This window comes from Achroia grisella, unplaced genomic scaffold (assembly GCF_030625045.1).
Source record: "Achroia grisella isolate CSIRO2021 unplaced genomic scaffold, CSIRO_AGI_Agris_v1 utg109, whole genome shotgun sequence".
Classification (NCBI taxonomy): Eukaryota; Metazoa; Arthropoda; class Insecta; order Lepidoptera; family Pyralidae; genus Achroia; species Achroia grisella.
In genome coordinates this window covers 7,634,723-7,656,621 of record NW_026712573.1, presented here as the reverse complement: position 1 = coordinate 7,656,621, position 21,899 = coordinate 7,634,723, and the positions used below count along the sequence as shown (strand labels likewise).

General features: G+C 30.8%; 2 protein-coding genes across 4 annotated transcripts; one reads left to right on the top strand and one right to left on the bottom strand.

The window, feature by feature from the left end:
- Window positions 1-1,543: 1,543 nt before the first annotated feature.
- On the bottom strand, window positions 1,544-21,258 carry LOC131844683 (cell cycle control protein 50A). Of its 3 annotated transcripts, none has more exons than XM_059193634.1 (10): window positions 21,240-21,258; window positions 13,998-14,086; window positions 13,789-13,922; window positions 12,952-13,154; window positions 11,245-11,369; window positions 10,865-10,987; window positions 10,562-10,647; window positions 9,959-10,094; window positions 3,534-3,699; window positions 2,787-2,877 (listed from the first exon to the last, which is right to left on the bottom strand). In XM_059193634.1, exons 2-10 carry the CDS (start codon window positions 14,050-14,052, stop codon window positions 2,802-2,804), a joined length of 1,104 nt encoding a protein of 367 aa, XP_059049617.1. In that variant the 5' UTR covers window positions 14,053-14,086; window positions 21,240-21,258; the 3' UTR covers window positions 2,787-2,801. The 3 variants fall into 3 exon arrangements, with proteins under 3 accessions (XP_059049625.1, XP_059049617.1, XP_059049609.1); XM_059193626.1 differs by lacking the exon at window positions 21,240-21,258 and adding an exon at window positions 21,134-21,226; XM_059193642.1 differs by lacking the exons at window positions 2,787-2,877; window positions 21,240-21,258 and adding an exon at window positions 1,544-2,121 and having other exon boundaries at window positions 13,998-14,192.
- Window positions 14,216-17,441, top strand: LOC131843970 (uncharacterized). The gene is made up of 3 exons (XM_059192760.1): window positions 14,216-15,722; window positions 16,144-16,353; window positions 16,666-17,441. The coding sequence occupies exons 1-3, from the start codon at window positions 15,098-15,100 to the stop codon at window positions 17,439-17,441; spliced, it is 1,611 nt and encodes a 536-aa protein (XP_059048743.1). The 5' UTR covers window positions 14,216-15,097.
- Window positions 21,259-21,899: the final 641 nt, after the last annotated feature.

Genomic DNA, 21,899 nt, shown 5'->3' with positions numbered 1-21,899 from the left:
GTACAAAAGCTTATATATATTCATGTATATATATATAATGTTATTATTATACAGAAATAATATTCGTAGATAAACATAACGTTATAATAATAAATATATCATGTATTGTAATAATATAAGAATATTGAAGAGATTTTAATTCTAGAAGGCACATTTTAAGAATAATTACAACAAGTGTTTACAGAATATCAAATTACAAGCAAAATACCTATATATGCAGCAAAGACATAGAAAATAGAAAAAAATATTAACTGAGAAGTTACCAAAGGCTGTTCACAATACTGTGTAAATATAAATATATTTGTGAAAATAATAAAATTATGACATAGTGAAGTTGTAATAATGATACAACTATATAAAATACGAAAAGAAAATGCTTTCACTATATACATGTATATATAAATTTATATGATTCACATAAGTTAAATAAACATTATAAAGGTGTTAACAAATGCGGACTTTGAGATTAATAATTAATATTAATTTCTTAAATATGTATACTAGTATATTATTATAGTCCAGTTGTCAATATTAATAACGCGTTGCTAAACTTTTGTAAAGATTCCGGTAGGAGCCTTTTTTCTATGGTTCATCTGATTAAGATGTCGAGTGTGTGCGTAGTATCTGTAGGTTACTACAAACCCACAGGAGAACTTATGGAGTGGCTGAAGATCAACTCCTGCCTGCCTCCTGTCAAAGAGCATCGCTAGAGGTTCAAACCTACGCTCCGGGAGGTTGTAATTTCCGTTGGAATTTAACTGGTGATTGAAGGAGCGACTGAGGCGACGAAAAATTATTTAAGGAATAAATATGTAAATGTGCTGCGATATAAAAGTCTAGCAACTAACTCTAAATTTATATAATAGTACAATATAAGTGAATTTTGTAATGCAAAAACACTAATAAACTTTAATCATAGTTTAACACAGACATCAGTAAAACTAACTAACAATGAAATATAATGGTGTACATAAGTACACTAATAGATCAAAAATTATTACAATAATAAAATACTGTCTTATACAATAATTTAATCTACTGAATTCGAAAGATTATCACATATTCATGTTCTTCGGATACAATAGGTATCAGTTCTCATCAATTTTGTTGCAAAGTTAAATTACTTCGTTATTTATCAGTTTTATGAAAAAACAAAGCTAAAGTAATAAATAGCAATTATTTATTACATTTCCCTCGCTATAATGTACAGTAACAAGCTGAATTGTATGTAATTGTCAAGTACGATTATACGCAGGTTTGATGTATAACAATTATGATATATAATCAAGCTATTGTAGCTTTCGTTCATTGACTAGCCGATCTACTTAAGTATTTAATCTCAATATCAATCCAATACAATGTTGTTCGTCGCACCGGTGTTTTGCAATAATATCTGTGGTAAATAGAGTACTATGTCGGTTAATTGATGTAGATATTGAATAGCTAGATATGGCGTTCTAATGGAGATCGAGTGGAATTACTCTCAACAGTCTACTGAATTATTATTACATATTCATAGTATTTTTAAATGTTTCGCATAAAACTAGTCATAATAAATGCAAACAGATAGCGAGTTTTAGCTTCTAGCATAGCATGTGTACAGCAACAATCGGTACTCATGCCTCAATGTACAGAGTTTTAAACAAATTTCATGGGTTACTTTACATAATTATTTTATGTAAAGATTTTGTTTGTTTTATAACAAATATAATATTATTATAAAGTAAAACAATTTTAACATGAACATAACAATTTATTTTCAGTAGGGTGCTTACCAAATACGCTATAATAATAATAGTTTTTTATCTAATTAAAATAGTGAAAAATGTTAAGAAAATGTCTAACTCACTTACCTACATTATATTGGGTGTGCATAATATTAACGACAGAGGGCTGAAACTCCAAATTACACGAATAAGAACTTTATTTTGAAATGTCTACCGTTCAAAATGTATCAGTCCGCTAATAATTTAACGCTCTATGCACCAGAGGCCTATTTATCTTGGTTGGTAATAACGACATAGGCTTTTTAAGCCCACAGTACTGTTTATATTGTACAATTATGTTCCTATAAATTAGGAGTATGGTGTACGAGGATTGACGTTGATCATTTCTGTAGTGCTGTAACAAAAACATTATCATTAGTACTTACTGAGAATCTAAAATATTAAATAACTTCCATGTAACCTGTCTGTTTTACCAAGCCTAAGGTCAGATAGAATACTGAAATAACTTTTAAAAAGAAACAAAGCAGGGATTTGAAAATATATTATGTACTTTTCATATTTTACTGGGTTCATACATACTTTATTGCTTTTTTTACCTATTCTAATGCTATACTTTTGTAGGTGTCATTTACAGCTTTACCGGACGAATGGACGATTTAACGATTGAAGGAGGCACTTCAAACTCCGTTTATATGGAGCTGCTGAAAGCTAACTTCTAACGAATAAGAGTAACCAGAGATAGACCGTGAAGTCATTTGCGTGGATACCTTAGTTTCACCTATTTCAGCCATCAAACAGCTTGCTTTGCAGGCTATGTTTCGGTTGTAAGGTGCAGATTAAGCAGTGAAAATACAGGATAAGAAGAAATACGTCACTTAATGTTAAATAATTTAAACTACACGATTACCATCTTCTGAATGAAGAAAATTGTGATCAGATCAATCAGAAGATGGTGATCTTAATACATAGTAGGTAGTTCTAAATACAAGCGGTGTCCAATTTCAATGTAGAATTACATTAAAACATTAGGACCAGCACTACAATTCTACATAATTATGTACCAGTAGTTTTAACTTACGAGCTCACAGTTGCGTTTTGGGAATTAGTTTCTTCATCGAGGAAACAAGAAGAGGCGATAGGAGGTGGGTATCTAACATACAAGTATATTTTATATATATAAGGGTTTTATATATTGGGTGCGGTACGCATGGGTTCGTTAAGAGACCAGCGTCAGTTTTACTATGCACGCCCACAAAAAAAGTCTACGCAGTGTGTGCTAACGGCGATCTACATTTTATAAAGATTCGGCTGCGCGGCTTCCTACGCACCGTCTACTTCAGACGCCAAGTAGCTTGCTTCGTAAGTTGTGTTTCAGTTGAATAATGAGATACGGCAGTAAAATTACAGAGTATGAAGAGATAACACCTGTCCTCTGGGTGGTTAATATACGAGGCGTAAGAACGGCACTGTGCTGTTCATGACTGGCTCAATGATTTACCGCTTTACTTCCGATGGACGCAGGTTCTATTCCTTGCATGATACAAACATCTGTATTCATGAGTATTATTGTTTGTCTGCGTGTTTACTAAATATATTACGCATGTATTTACAATATATATAGTATTTATATCAGTTGTCTAGTACTCAAAATATAAGCTCTGTTTACCATGACACTAGATGGCGTTGTGTGAATTGTCCAGTGTTATTGTTATTATGTAATATCCTTGTAAAGTATCATCAAATGGACTGTTGTTTGCGATTTCAGCTAATAATAGCTGAAATAAATAAGAAAGATAATATATTCACCTCTTGGAGCAGCGCACATGTATGACTAGCAGCACGATGCCAAGCAGGAGACACAGCGTGCCCACGACGACATACGCTACGCCCAGGAAAGGATTCTTGCCACCGAGCAGGGACGTCGTCGATATTATGAATGACTTGCGCCCGTCAAAATCAATAACGGAGTAATCTGTAGAGGGCATACTAGGTTACAAATGCAGCAAAGGACCAAACATACTCACGTCTATTACGAAACGAAACCTTTTCTAAAGCTATTTTTAATAGTTTAAAGATTGTATAATTGTCATTTAATATTGGTCTTTTGTCAAATTATAATTTTAAATTATATATGCTGTTAAAGTAAAGCTTAAGCTTAAAAATAGCTTTAGAAAAGGTCGTCGCAGAATAGACTTTATTAAAGAAGTTTTACTTTAAATAATCGTAATATATCTATTTTCAAGGAAACCAAAATCACAATAATAATTAAATCATATATTATAACACAATTTTATATGTATAAGATTAGCTGTATTAGAGTATACCACGACGAAACTTAGGGTTAGTACACATAATGCTGAACATATTTGCCCAAGAAAATTAAAAATATTTTCAATTACCTATAAACTGAGATATCACGTTATCAATTTGATATAAAAGTGGTTAGTTTTATTTGTATTCCTAGCAAAAGCCAGGTTGGTTTAAACATGGTTATTCTGTACTACCAGTGGCACTCAATGAGGAAGTAGCCATTATTATTGCTACTATAGATGGCGTGATTGGTATCGATGGAATTCTTCATAGTTTTGCAAACGTTTTAAAAAACAAAACTATGTTTTCAAAAATGTTTAATCAATTTTTAAAAAGTTATATATACATGTTAAAATGAAATAATGCGTTTAGAAAAGTAATTTTCATATATTTACTCATTTTGTTATTTTCCAGTACTTAATTACACTTTAATCAGTGCTAATATGGGGCTCAATGTTTTCAAAATGCTTTCATAGATGGCATTGTCGTCATTAGTATCGGCCTAATTAAATGTCTTTTTTATATTTTCCAATAATAAGCACTTAATATATTATTATTGTAAATTAAACATATAAAATTTTTTTAAGTAAATTAAAAATAGCCGAACAAGCAAGTAATACTATTTCCAATAATACTTATGTATGAAGTGTTGTCATATTAAAAATAAATACATGTATTATCGATTTTTTTGAATAATCGATAACAGGATTTTATTACAGTGCATTATTCGATGATGCTTTTAATGAGTCGTTGTGAACAGTAAATTTTCATTATTTTGTATTATAGCAGTGTTCCGTTTCAAAGAACGGAATATAGTAGTACCAGTGGGGAACAATGGCATAGTAGCCATTTTTAGTTCGAAAAACGGATTTAGATGGCGTCATTGGTATCGAATGGAATTCAACATTGTTTTGTAATCGTTTAAAACCCAAAACTATGTTTTTAAAAAGGTTTAATCTATTTTTAAAAAGTCATATATAGATGTTAAAATGAAATAATGCGTTTTAAAAAGTAATTTTCATATATTTACTCATTTTGTTGTTGCCCTGTATTTGTTTACAATTTAATCATTGCTAATTGGGGCTTATTGTTTCCAAAAGACTTTCATAGATGGCGCTGTTTTCATTTGTATCACCGTATTTTAAATGTTTATTTTATATTTTCAAATAATAAGTACTTACTATATTATTATGATAAATTAAACATAAAAAAAGTTTAAGTAAATATAAAACAGCTAAACAAGAAAACCATATTATGCCAGTAATACTTATTTAGAAAGTGTTGCCATATCAAAAATAAATGCATAGATTACCGATTTTTTCGAATAATCGATAACAGGATATTACAACGCATTATTCAATGGTGCTTTTAATTAGTCTTTGCAAACAGTAAAATTTCATCATTTTGTATTATACTCTTATTTGGAACGAATTGCAATGCGTAATTTTTACTCGACGACGGCAAAATAGAGAGATTTTGACAGGTATGCAAGTACTATACATTTATCTGTTCGCTCATAACTTCAAAACTTGAAGAGGGAAATATTAATTAGATTGATCTGATACAAGTGTACTCTATTATATCAACCTCCACGCGGTCACCCTGGTAATTATAGCAATTAATGACTTTAGTGACATTGTTTTTCTATTAAAAAAATAAATACCTACTTATTGTAATTTAATGAATGAGAATTGAATGTGGTATAGAGTATATAAGGTCAGCTATACCTTTATGAAACCTCAATAAACAAGTGTTATATGGTATCTAAATTACTGACATTGATAGCTAAATATGAGGATCCTCGAATTTTTACAAATACTCATAAGAAACTTTACAAATACTCGAATTTTGCTTTTGTAGAAGGATATTTTCAACCTTACTAAATTGTACAAGGTTTTGAAACGATAATCATTCATAATACTATGATATATTACTTATCCTAATACCTACTATTCATGATAATTAGTTTTTTAATATCTCCATTCGAGTGTAGGTTATTCATAATTTATATTATTAGATTTCATCACAAATAAAAATATCGATTTAAAATCGTAGGTTGGTCCATATTTTTTTATTATATCGAAATGACAACAAGTACTGGCAACATAAATGAAAGGTTAAAAATATAAAATATAGGAATAAAAGAATAGGATAAACGACTTTAAGTCAAATGCTTAAAACATATTTTCACTAGTATTGGATTTTTTCTCTTTTTTCATCATTTAAGTTAAGTAGGTACTGAACAATTCAACTTTTGAATTGTTCCTGTTCAGAGTTCATTGAACTTCTTATTTTTTTGTCAAACTCAATAATTTAAATGTGTCTAAGAAATACTACAAATATTTAGTAAACTATCGTGTCTTTGAGGATTATCTTATACCAGGTATAACTATAAGTTGTTAAAAACTTGCATATGTAGCGTGTGTATCTTTCATATTAAAATATAATAAACATATGTACTTGGTGACCGCTTTAATGTGGTATTATTATGTTTTTATTATTGTTATGAATGTAACTTCAAAAAACTAACACTGATTTTATAATTTTTGATTGATTGAGAAAATACTGAAAATTATTAATCAAAATAAAGTACTAAACAGTAGTATTATTTTTATATTTTATTAGAACTGAATGAATATGATGTATGAATAATATGTTTATTGTGCTAATAAGGTTACAGTTTAGTTACTTTCATGTAAATTCATTCATGTAAGTTCATGAAAATGTAACATAGGTATATGATATTGTTTTCAGATTTTCCTGACATCAACAACTTAATACTGAACAAAGTTTAAACAAATAAGAGATGATATTCTAAATCTCCTAGTCATTCAGATGAAGATAAATAACATTTTTACTGTGAAGAACAGGAGTTCAAAAGAATAAGAAATATATATGTATATACATATGAACATTTTACTGTATAAAATAATAATGCAAGTAAAAATAAGAGAAAAAAGCAGAAGAAAAATCTGTAAATTATTAATCACAATGCAATTAATGATATAATTAAATAAGTAAGAAAGCAATGCACTAGTGATGAGAAGAAATTCCAAGTAATTATATTATGTGTAACCGACTGCAAATAAGTTTATGATTTAAACACATGATTATTATTATATTGCTTCATCAACAAATCCAGGAATATTTTGTGTACCAGGAATTAATTATGAAATGATTGGAATATAATATAAAAATAACAGAAGTGTTTGAAGTTTTAGTGGTATAACAGACAAGCAGTGAAAGAAATATTATTGTAAATTATTAACAACATTTGTTTATTCTGTGATTAATAAATTATTTAAAAGTGTTTTGTTACCTGAAATAAAAATTTTATGATCTTCAAGTGTTGTGTTCATGCAATGTTAGTTTCACCTCATTCGATTTAAAATGTCAGGAATTATTTACTACATAATGATTTTGTATTAGATGGTAATCATATATATTTTTTAATGCAATGTGTATAATAATTCCCATTTACATCAAAAAACTTTGTGTAAATCTATATTTCTCTGTCTATAGACTGGTTGTGGAATACTAATAAGAAACTAAATCTAGAGACTAGTATATCACAGCATCCCAGAACCTTGTATTTAAGTCATATAAGGACGTAGTACCTACCTAATACTTGCTACTTTTTTAATCAATTAATTAATTTGATCTCAATCATCATGATGAACAATGATGATAATGTTGAGAATACTGCCATGATGAATTTTATGGTGGTCATAAATAAATACCATCGTCACTATCGTCAACAGTCATTATTGATCTCATCATCATCACCGTTACCCTCCCTCATCCATATTGTCAAAAGTTACTACCTACTATTATTAACTGAAATGGTAAATAAGCTGACGATCCATCCAACCACGACGCTATCCGACGTACATACATACACATATATTATTAAACAGCATTACGTCATCATGTCGTGCCCGCTATATCCCGCATACGTTATCATTCCGGAGAACATAGATGTTATGTCCAAATATCCTGTAATTTCGCAGCTTAATTTTACCTGAATAGCAACTTACATAAATACAAAAAAACTAGCAGTAAAGGCGTAGTTTGTAGATATCGAAGGTTCTACAAATAGGTATAACATCAAAATAAGTACCTACATGTCATTAGCACCGATGTAGTATCCCTGAAAGAACCTATACATATAACAGATTGATGGTTTGCAGATATTATTTTCAGTTTTACAAATTGCCAGTTTACCATAATTAATTATATATTGAGAAATAATTATACACTGAAAATTATATGAGGTACCCATATGCACATCAATTGATTATAGCTAAAATCTATCACTATCACATAACAATTTAAATAAAAAAAACCGTATTAAAATCGGGCTATTCGTTAAGGAGCTATTGCTCCTTAACCGATAGCCCGATTTTAGTGCAGACGCGTTACGACATATCTTCGTCGGGAGAAAAAAAGCCACACATGCCTAATGTAAAAAAGTAACTGTAACATAGTACATAGATACATAGGTACATTAGCCGTGTCTGTAGACTGTCAGCGAACAATATTATACCTACATTGAATTTTCGATTGTACCCAATCAGGAGTTCGATACAGTTATATATCTATTATGTACGTATCTTTGCAAAACAGATGTCATGTAGACCGAATTCTCTGCCATCTATTTTCATGCTTTATTACTAATCACCCACTAGTAATCCGAACTGCTTCAGATATAGCGACATCTAGCGCCTACGGCGGCGAAATAAAATAGCCCGAAGAATAGCCCGAGTTAGGAAGGAACCATTTTCTTGTATGGGATGGGGTATCTGTATGTAATATTATATTATCTGTGGTAGTACATTATTAGTGTCGTTGGTTATTTACATTTGTACTGAAAAATCGATTACATAATAATTTAAAATATCGAGTACGAATCGTAGCTGTCTTCGAATACTGGCAACTGGTAAGATTAAAATAGTATTTAAAAAAAAGAGAGAAATCGACCCTAACTCGAATACCATAAAGTTGATTTTCCTTTCTCATTAATATCATAGCAGTTTATTTTTAACTTGCGTATGACTCTGTGGTATGATGTTTAACGTGTATTGTTATTGTACGGTGCATACATTTCAAAAATTATATTTTACTGTAGGTACATACATTTCTTTCATACATTTCATACATTCCAAAAATTTCATACATTTCAAAAATTATCTTTTAATGTAGGTCCTTACATTTCATACATTTCAAAAATTTCATACAATACATTTCTTTCATACATTTCAAAAATTATCTTTTAATGTAGGTACATACATTTCACACATTTCAAAAATTTCATACAATATGTTTCTTTCATACATTTCAAAAATTATCTTTTAATGTAGGTACATACATTTCATACATTTCAAAAAGTATCTTTTAATGTAGGTACATAACACCCCATGTCAGACCCCTTGTACGAGTATAAACGTATCAAAATCAGGCTATACGTATAGCGCAGACGCGTTACAACATATCAAAAAAATAGGCATGGAATGTAAAATAAACCATAACATAATAGGTATATACATTGGCACATAAGCCATATCTGCAGAGTGTCGGCTAACGATATTATACCTACACATTTACATTGAATCTTGAATCGTCCCTAATGAGGTACACGATACAGTTACCTACATATCTATTATATACATATCTTTGCAAAACAGATGTCATGTAGACTGAATTGACTGCCATCTATTTTCATGCTTTGTTACTAAGCACCCACTAGTAATCCGAACTGCTTCAGATCTAGCGACATCTAGCGGCTACGGTGGCGAAATAAAATAGCCCGAAGAATAGCCCGAGTTAGGAAGGAACCATTTTCTTGTATGGGATGGGGTATCTGTATGTAATATTATATTATCTGTGGTACTACTAACCCTGTAGAATATATCTATACTCACTGTAAGCCACTTCAAGTACATAAGCGCCGTGCATGAGTCCATCACTGAAACCAACTTTGCTATGATCGACGCGCCGGTACAGCTTTCGGAAAGTAGGTAGTGCGGCAGTCCGCATCCACACTATCAGGTCTTCATTCTGAATGACAAACAAAAACATAGTTTTAAAAATACCTTCACAACTTACGGAGGTAGATATTTAAAAGGTCAACTGCAAATACAGACAATGCTTACAAACCGCCTGACTTCAATGGTCGATGGTCCCATTCCGCGGATTCATGAGCATGATTGTTTATTTACAAAAAAATCTATTTACATATTTATATCAGTTATCTAGTACTCATAACATAAGGTCTGCTTAGCTTGAGACTAGATGGCGCTGTGAGAATTGTCCAAGGTTATTGTTATTATTATTATATAGGCGAATATGATTACCATCAGAATAATATTATTGTGATAATCAATACGGTAAATTATAGCAAACCAACATCTTAATTAAGACATAACATGTCACAAAAATACTATTGATTGAGAACATTGTGCATTGTTTATTCAGGGAAAAGTTAAGAGATCGTTGTTGTTTTTATTTATATAGTAGATACTAACCTGGAAACCATTGTTGTTAGGATCTGCGAGATCCAACTCCCATATATTAAGGCGCCAGTTTACAGGTTTCGAGAAGTTCGCAAATTCTGTAAATCATATGATTTTACACTACAATTCTCACAAAATTAAAGTATCTAATTATTTTAAATTTACGATGTGGCCGACAACCGACAACCGACAGACACACTTTCGTATTTATAATTACTATGAACAATAATCAAAATATTACGGGATATATAATCGTCTACGTAATTGTGGCCACTATGTGCATAATATAATAAAAATATTAAATATTAGTCTTACCACTTTTAAGATCCCCGGGAGGATTTTGAAATTTAATTCGTTTATCGGAATCCCACGCAATACCTGTTCTTAACACGGGCACAACCTTTGTCGTCGGTTCTTGGGAATGCACTGTAAGGGTATCTGTAAAAGTGAACAACAAAAATCGTTATAATATTGTAGATTTAAAAATTCATATTCATTGATTTTCTAAGAAACTTCTCCAGACAATAAGAAACACAATAGAAAAGAGGTCGAGAATTAGCGAAACCATTTCAGTCGATTATGCATGATGCCCTGACCAAAGGATATAGATATTCAGCCATGCATACAATATATAGATAAACAAGTGTTTTTGGTATTCAATACAATGTAGATTTCTAAGAAAATAAATTATTTACCATTGAAAAGGGAGTTTGCAATTGCACCGCATGGAGCAATGGGTCTTTTTTTATTGTCATATGCAAAAGGTTCGCAGTCCGATGATGGATTTAATGACAAACGTCCCAGCAATTGATTGTCATCCCTAAAATTACAAACATTGTACATAAATATTATAAAATTATACTTATCTAATATATACATATAACTAAGTACTTCATATATACATAAAGTACTCAGTTAATTATCTATATATATACTTATATATAAAATTGAAGCGTCTGAAATAACCGCATTTTTACTACATGCATATGAATATAAATACACCAAAATATAATTTTTGTCTGTCTGTCTATTTGTTCCCGCTAATCTCTGAAATGGCTGGATCCATTTTGACGGAACTGTTTTGGCAGGTAGGTAAGGAATAAGGAGTAACTTAGGTCACTTTTATTTTAGAAAAATAAAGTATTTTCCAAGCGTACAAAGTCGAGGGAACAGCTATTTAATAAATAATAATATTATTTACTAACAAACTGTTTTGTAGTAGAAGTTTACCTGTTAGTAAATGGTAAGCCTAAGTAATTCTTAACACACAAATGATATAGCAGGTGTCACCTAATAATGTGAAATCCATAGTACTGTACATGTATATAGGCAATGCTTAACACTTACCATCAGTGTCATCTATTCTGTTTAATAATAATAATAAATATTGGATTACTGTGTATATTGTTGTACATACGTATCCATACTGTTTATCTGCATGGCGTCCGTTCGTACGCATCGAGACTCTAAGACGTTGACAACAGCTGATTAAGCTGTCTACTAATATCATTCAACTCTTATACTAGATGTGATTAGGATTAGTAGGACATCAACTTGTTTGCTATTGTAACTACATCTAAAACCATAACTCATAACTACTTACAACACCTGGGAAATTACAGATATGCCAGCTTTTAATGAAGGAAAGTAGGGTAAAGAGGGTGACAAAGAAATTCTGTGAAATGGGCATTTTATGAATGTATCTCTAGTAATATGCCAACTCATTCTACTCATTCATGCTCAATTATATAACAAACATTTATCACAAAAAAAAACCCTCACCCAGTCAATAATAAAGTATCAGGCATCAAAATGGCAAACAAAGTTCTACTGTACATATAATTATGTATCCCCTTCTACTGCATCTTTCTCTGGTCATCTCTAGGCTTTCCAAGAGGTGTCAAAAGAAAGCTTGAGTTGACATGCTCATCACATACTTGATTTAGAATTATATACATTACTTGCTGTCCTGGCAAACACTGTTTTGCCATATAAATTAATAATGCTATAATAAAATAGGAGTTGGTGATAGAAGGGTGAAAATTTAGGGTTGTATGAATTTTTTAATGACACATATTAAATAAAAAATTTTTGCCCAAAAAGTAAAAAATTAATGTTAGGTGGACAACTCTTATCACTTAGGTGTATGAAAAATAGATAGTAGCTGATTCTCAAACCTACTGAATATGCATATAAAATTTTATAAAAATCAGTCAAGCCATTTCAGAGGAGTTTGGTAACTAACATTGTGAATTTTATATATAAGAATAAGATTATGAACAATTATGAGTGAAATTTGATGCAAAGAAAAAACTTATATGTAGTATAAAGATAAAAGTAATATGTTTTCAACAGTGCTGAACCATGTCATTGCTAGGATAATTAAATAAATGTTTCTTTACCTGGATTTTACATATCGCCGATGATTCTGATAATAATTACTCAAGCCATAGTAAAAGTATACATCTCCTTTGAAATCTTCCGTAAGATTGAAGGGAATGCTACATGTACAAGGTTCCATGAAGTTCTGTTTTATGTATTCCGCACAGGTTATGTTCTCATCATCTTTCAAACAGTATGTGTAATCTATAACATGCTCTTTCACCTGAATTAATTATGATAAAATTTAATATTCAAGAACTTTATGATTCATAATGTTAGTTGACAATGGTTATATTTATATACAATGACAGTAGTAATTTGGTCATCAAACAGTGGGAATAATCACTAGTGGGGATGGTCATAATGCTTCCAGTAGCAGTGGTCAGGTTTCTACACTAAATGCTTGTTGACTCACATAATAGTAGTGTAATTAAACAAAGTAATGAAATGGACTTCGGCAAAATAACATCAATATATCAACTTAATTTGATAAAATATAAATAAGAAAATACTATAATTGTATAAAAAATGTCTATGTGCTCATGCATCATGAAAATTTCACCAATTTGAGATACATTAAGCTGTTTGATGAAAAAATAACATTTCATCAAAATTGAAATTGTCATGATCACCATTTCATTTCAGATAACAGCTAGTACAAATATGTTCATGACTGTTTAGACCTAGTTCTATGATTATGTGTTATATTTTTTTACTTTATGTAAACATTATATACACATTGGAAAAAGTAAATTTTATTAATATTTATACATTATATATATATACATAATGCATACATTATTTCTTCTGAACCATAAAATACTAGCTGTTAAACATAGTCAGTATACAACTGCTACCTCATCTGAAAAGTACAGTAATCCAACACCAACAGGAATGAAGGCAATTCCTATTACAAAGAACGTAGGGAGAACTGTGCCCGCAGTTAATATAGGCTGCCATGCGGGAAGTCGTTGCTGTTTGAACGCAGAATCTACAAGAAAAAAAATGGTGTAAATGTAAGCAATCAATAAAGACTTAAGGTCATTGGGTGTGTCACCATTCTTACCAGCAGGCCTTTTGGATTTAACATTGTGGTCTGATGTATCGCTAGAAGTAGCCATGGAAATAAATAATGGCCCTTGAAGATTTGAAACTCTATATGTGAAAAAATAAATGTAATTAAGCGAATATATATATATATATATAAAGAATTAAATTAAAAATGAGCTACGCCAAAGATACTTGTATTCTACAAATCTGTTCAGATACTGTTTAGTGCTGTATAGAGATGTTTACGATTTAGAGTAGAAGCACAGAGCAATTAGCAGGTTTAATAAACAGAACCACAGATTATACAACACTAAACATAAAAAAATGTTACCTGGTACAAAAAAGCTACAAAATCTAATACATTTGCTCCCGATCATCAACAATAAGCAGTAAAAAAAAAATTAATTAGGCAATGATACTATCCTAACAGAGAGTTGGGTGGAGGAATAAATATGTCGAAAGGTTATTTGTAATCAACAATACACTCAATTTCTGTTTGCTAACTCGAGTTCAATTCGAGTTGACAACTTTACATTATATGTATGTATATATATGTATAGTAATATTAAACATGATAAAATACATATACCAAAAGAAAAAGAGTGGCTTGTTTATGGTTTTAGCTATGTATGGAGAGTAGCTGTAATATATATATACACATACATAGAGGTAGCTCTATATATATATGAATTCTACTGAATTCGATTTAATAGAATTTATAAAATTAAACTGTTAGATGGAACTATATGATACATTACTATGGTTTACTTGGTAGGTATTTTAATAAATAAAAAAAGATTTTATTTACATAATTTATAATTTTTGTTTATACATAGCGGTTGTTTAAACGGTATCGTCACTAGCATAAGTTATTTTTCCAGATAGAATTTTATGAATACTGTAAAAAAGAAGAAATTAATTTGTTTTTTGTTTTTTAAAAGGATGTCACAAAAGCTGTCTAAATATAATAGTTGTTCTGTAAAGACGTAAAATTCTTTTATTCCAATTTTCCTCGTAAAACCCTTCAGGTTATGGGCTATCAGAGCAAATAATAAGTAAAAATAAATAATATAGAAATAAAAATAGTGTAGAACAACAGTAGGTAAAAATATTAAAATGGCAGTCGCAACGGCTGAAGAAATTCACCGAATTTGTCTTTTGGACGATGTCACTTCCTTTCAGCTATGGAAATTTGAAATAAAAATTCTTCTCGAAGCAAAAGGTCTATTACAATATATTGATAATGCAGACAATACTGAGGAAAAAATACAAACAGGTAAAGACGCTATGACAAAACATATTATTCTGCAAAGTGTATCAAAAAAGCATAAAACTCAATTGTTCCAATGCACAACTGCATACGAAATATTTAATTGTGATGTTTTTGAAGGCACAGAGGAACGAAAAAAAATGAATTTGCTTCAAGATTTTTACAACTATAAATTTGAAAATGACATATCCATGGATGAAAATTTTACAAAGCTTGAAAATTTAATACATAGACTGACACAATTAAAAATGCCATTTGATGATGCAATGATAGAATCTAAAATACTAAACATTCTTTCAAATATAGACAACTACCAATCTTTTGTAACAGCTTGGGAAAGTACTCCTAAAGAAGAAAGAACGCTAAAGAACTTAAGAATAAGATTAGTAAAAGAAGAAAAAAGAAAAAATGAGAATATACAATCAGTGGCCCTAGCTGCTGAAAATAAAGGTAGAATGCGTAAAAATACAGGTAACGGTCAGGCATCTAGCTCGTATTCTACTAATGTGTGTTTTAAATGTAATAAGACTGGTCATATAGCAAAATTTTGCAGGAATTTTTTATTTTGTAAAATTTGTAAGAAATCAAATCATAAAGAAAAAGATTGATTTTTTCGGAAAAATAAAAACGAAAATAAAGTTGCGCTCTTAGCCGCAAGTAACAATGTTATAAGTGAGAGAACAAATTTTGTTCTTGATTCTGGTTGTACCGTACATATGGTCAACGATAAAACTTTATTCTCAAATACTAAATCCAAATCTATTGATGTTGGTATAGCTAAAAAAGATGCGACTCTGGTATCACAATATGTAGGTGATTTTATAGCAACAGAATGTGATGTAACGAACGTTTTATGTGTGTGTGTTTTCTCGTAATTTACTATCTGTTCCAGAGATTGTTAAAAACGGTGGTACCGTATTATTTGATAGACATGGCGTAGAAATTCGGAGCAGTGGTAAAATAATAGCTGGTAAAAAAGAAGATTCCGGCTTATTTGTAGTAAAACTGGATAAACAAATAAAATTTGAAGAACAGGCATACTTGTCTAATGAAGAAAATGAAAACTCAGCTGAAAGTTGGCATAGAAAATTAGGACACCCAGGTGAGAAAATTTAAAAAATTTTACCTGATGTAGTAAATGGCGTAAAAATAGAAAATAAAAAAGGTATGATGACGAGTTGTGAAGTATGTATAAGAGCCAAACAACCAAGGTTACCATTCAAAACCGTAAGAACTAGAGCAAGTAAGAAACTTGAAATAATACACACAGATGTTTGCGGCCCTTTACAAACGGAAACGTGGAATGGTTATAGATATTTTTTAACTGTTTTAGATGATTATAGCCACTACACTAAAGTGTATCTCTTAAAATTTAAGGACGAAGTTACAACATTTTTTAAGAATTTTATTGCAGAAGCAGAACGAGAATCCAATTTAAAAGTTGTTACAATTCGTTGTGACAATGATGGTGAATATACTTCACACAATTTTAAAAGTTATTGCATTAAAAAGGGAATAAAATTAGACTACTCTGTACCATACTGCCCACAATTAAACGGAAAAGTCGAACATCTAAACAGAACTATACACGAAAAGATTCGTTCTTTGCTATACATGTCTGAAATGAAAAAGGAAATGTGGGGTGAAGCTCTTTATTGCAGTGTATATCTGCTGAATCGATTACCAAGTGAATCAATAAATAATAAAACACCTTTTGAACTATGGTATGGAAGGTTACCAAATCTTTCGAATGTTAGAGAATTTGGGTGTGATGCGTTTGCAAAGATATTGCCACCTAGTAAGAAATTGGATGCTAGAGCAGTAAAATATAGAATGATAGGATATACAAATAATGGATACAGACTTCAACCAGAAGAAAGTCTGGAACACAGGACAAGAAAGCTACCAGAAAAATATAAAGACTATGTTTTGCTAACCTACGAAGAAGTATTAAAAAGTCCTGAAAAAGAGAAGTGGGAAAGGGCAATCGAAAGTGAACTAAATTCTTTAGAAGAAAATAATGTTTGGAAAATAGTAGATCAATCTGAATCATATGGTCATAAAACATTAACTAATAAATGGGTATTCAGAATTAAAGAAGATGGTAAATACAAAACAAGATTAGTCGTAAGAGGTAATGAACAACAAGACGTAAACTACGACGATATATTTAGTCCAGTTGCATCGTAGACCGCAATAAAAACATTGTTCGCCATTGCCGCAGCTAAAAACTACAATATTATGACGTTTAATGTAAAAACAGCCTTTCTCAATGGTAAGTTGCGTGATGATGAACAGGTATTTTTTTTTTTTTTTGTCGGACATGAAAATTCCTAAAGGAGTTCACTGCGATTCTAAAAATAATAGACTTTGTAACCACTAGGGGTTCGAGGCTCGTTATCCCCGTTTGAATACGGGGGACTTAGAACAGGTATCTCAAAAATTCCTAAGGGAGTTCACTGCGATTCTAAAAATAAAAAAATTAGTGAGGTCGTTATACGAAAAAAGAAAAGACATACGTCATTTTAGGTGAAAGTTCTTGTATGTGTGTCCCCAACACAGGAAAGAACGATCCCCAAACATGAAACCTTCGTGGTTCCTTTGGCAGGTATAAAAATCAAAAAAATTCATATCAAATTCGTTATTTTAAGAAACTCCATATTTTCTTTTGTTCGTAGCATATATATGTTCATTGCCAGACACGTAGTGTGGTTCCAACCCCCCGCCGGACCCCCCTAAACTATACTATTTTGTAAATAAACTTACGTCATTTTAATAAAGCTGTAATTTATATATATTATTGAGAGTTCTCTCAAACTGAGTTTCCTAAATTGCCAGACAGTTTTCTTGGTTCCTTATCATACCAGACTCATTGAAACCGTATATTGGGTAACAACGGTGTATACAATTTCATATCAAATTCGTTATTTTAAGATGCTCCATTTTTTCACATATTGCTCGTAACAGTATTATAACTTGCTCTGCTCATTGCCAGACCCTTAGTGTGGTTCCAACCCCCCGCCGGACCCCCCTAAACTATACTATTTTGTAAATAAACTTACGTCATTTTAATAAAGCTGAAATTTATATATATTATTGAGAGTTCTCTCAAACTGAGTTTCCTAAATTGCCAGACAGGTTTCTTGGTTCCTTATTCCACCAGAATCATTGAAAAAACCGTATATTGGATAACAACGGTGTATACAATTTCATGTCAAATTCATTATTTTAAGATGCTCCATTTTTTCACATATTGTTCGTAGCATTATTATAACTTGCGCTGCTCATTGCCAGATTAGTGTGGTTCCGACCCCCCGCCGGACCCCCCTAAACTATACTATTTTATAAATAAACTTACGTCATTTTAATAAAGCTGAAATTTATATATATTATTGAGAGTTCTCTCAAACTGAGTTTCCTAAATTGCCAGACAGTTTTCTTGGTTCCTTATTCCACCAGAACCATTGAAACCGTATATTGGATAACAACGGTGTATACAATTTCATGTCAAATTCGTTATTTTAAGATGCTCCGTTTTTTCACATATTGTTCGTAGCATTATTATAACTTGCTCTGCTCATTGCCAGACCCTTAGTGTGGTCCCAACCCCCCGCCGGACCCCCCTAAACTATACTATTTTATAAATAAACTTACGTCATTTTAATAAAGCTGAAATTTATATATATTATTGAGAGTTCTCTCAAACTGAGTTTCCTAAATTGCCAGACAGTTTTCTTGGTTCCTTATTCCACCAGAATCATTGAAACCGTATATAAACAATTTTATTTCATGTCAAATTCGTTATTTTAAGATGCTCCATTTTTTCACATATTGTTCGCAGCATTGAAAACTTGCGCTGCTCATTGCCAGAGAGTGTGGTCCCAACCCCCGCCGGACCCCCCTAAACTATTTTTGTATTTTAAAATAAACTGTCATTTTAATAAAGCTGAAATTTATATATAATTGAGAGTTCTGTAAAGAGTTTCGTAAATTGCCAGACAGTTTTTTATTCCTTATCCTACGACTCATTGAAACCCTATCAAATACTTATTCCGTATTTTAGCAGCTGTAATAACATTTATTATAAGATTATAAACTAAGACGTCATTTTATTTTTATATATATAGAACTCAAGACACGACCTATTTTAACTAAATTATATTGGGTACAAAAATGTAACAATTAAGAGTTAAAAATTAAAAAATAACAAAACTTAGTAACATACACGCAAAGATACTATTTTATAAATAAATTTACCGACTTTATATATGTTATTGAGAGAACTAACAGAAATTGCCAGACAGTACAACGAGAGAGAACTTATAATACTGTCAGCAATATGTGAAAAAATGGAGTTTTAAAATCAATTTGATATGAAATTTTACACCGTTGTTATCCAATATCTTTATGAGTCTTAGGATAAGGAGCCAAGAAAACTGTCTGGCAATTTAGCCAATATAGAAAACTCTGGGAATATATACAAATTCAGGTAAAATGACGTAAGTTTATTTATAAAATAGTATAGTTTAGGAGGGTCCGGCGGAGGGTTGCAACCACACTAAGGGTCTGGCAATGAGCAGAGCAAGACAATAGAGCAATATGTGAAAAAATGGAGCATCTTAAAATAACGAATTTGATATGAAATTGTATACACCGTTGTTAACCAATATACGGTTTATATACAATTTAGGAAACTCAGTTTGAGAGTCATAATATATATATAAGCTTTATTAAAATGACGTAAGTTTATTTACAATATATTAACCACACTACGTGTCTGGCATTTACAATAGTGATATATATGAAAATTATATAACGAATTTGGTATGATTTTTTTTACACCTTTGTTACCTTATATTTACCAATCCAGGTTTATATTTGGGGATCGTTCTACTGTGTTGACACACATACAAGAAATTTCACGTTTATTAAAATGACGTATGTCTGGCAGTCGTGGGCTCTTGGGCTATTAGACAGTCTCCAAAAAGGTGGAATGAAAAATTCAACGAAAAAATAAAAGAATTGGGATTTAGTCAAGTAAGAAACGAACCTTGTATTTATAAAAATCAAGAAACGTCAGTTCTTTTAGCTATATATGTTGACGATGGACTAATCATTGGTAAAGCAGAAGACTTAACACAGTTGTTGTTTAGACTAAACGAGAAATTCGAGATTACATCGTGTTCTGAACCTAAGTGGTATTCGGGTATGGAATTAAAAGCAGATAATGTAGGATGGCATCTAACACAAACTGAATACACCAAATCACTTTTAAAGAAGTTTAATATGGATAAGTGCAGACACCCGCAGGAGAGGGAGAAGTAGAGTGTGACAAAGAGGAAAAGTTGATGTACCCTTATAGAGAAGCTGTAGGCAGTCCTCTATATTTGTCAACAAGAACTAGACCGGATATACCGGGCGTATTTAATAAACGGTCTAAGCATATAGATGTTCGTTACCACTACATCCATGAATTGTATATAAATAATGAATTTAGCATTGATTATTGTCCAACAGAACTGCAAATAGCAGATATATTTACAAAAGCCTTAAATAAAATAAAGTTTGATAAACATAAATTCTCTCTGTTAAGGCGAAGTACTTGTTAAGTTAGTTTCGTATATAATTAATTTTATCATGTACTGTAGTTATAAAAATAATTCTCACGCGTGTGAAAATTAGAAGAGAGTGTAAAAAAGAAGAAATTAATTTGTTTTTTGTTTTTTTAAAGGATGTCACAAAAGCTGTCTAAATATAATAGTTGTTCTGTAAAGACGTAAAATTCTTTTATTCCAATTTTTCTCGTAAAACCCTTCAAATACTTATTCCCTATTTAGCAGCTGTAATAACATTTATTATAAGATTATAAACTAAGACGTCACCATTTATGAAGTAGAACTCAAGACACGACCTATTTTAACTAAATTATAACAAAAATGTAACAATTAAGAGTTAAAAATTAAAAAATAACAAAACTTAGTAACATACACGCAAAGAACTTCAATACAACCGACTGAAGATGAATGAACCAACAGAATGACATAAACTGAGAGAACTATCAGTCAAGGAGACAGTTTTAAAATCATTCGTTTTTTTTTTTCTTCTTTATGGCTTGGCACGTCTGTGCATTTGCCAATATACAAAATTTGGGAAACAGTAGTTCAGGTAAAGGAAATTTTGGACGATAGGTTTAAAGGATCAGGTAAGTTGACAATAGGATTAATTATAAGGATTAGACTAAGGTACTACACTATACATATTAATTATATACATATGTCATTATACTTATATAAGACCTTAATATATTAACAGACATCTATTTACATATGATATATTTATATAGAGGCAGTCAGTTTTATATTTACAATTTTATATTATTACTACTTAGAAAAATCGAAATACTTTTATACACATCAATATCATTAAGATATAATAAAATTGGAATTGATGTAGGTAAAGGAATTCGGTGAGATAGGAGATCATTAAAAAGGTAGGAATGATCATACAGAGGACAACTGAAAATGATATGGTTCAAGTCACCCACTTCTGTACCACAGCTACATATATCATTATCTACAATTTTTAGCTTAGCTAGATGTGCAGGAGAGCATACATGCCCCAATCTCATTCTAATTATTGACGTAGTCT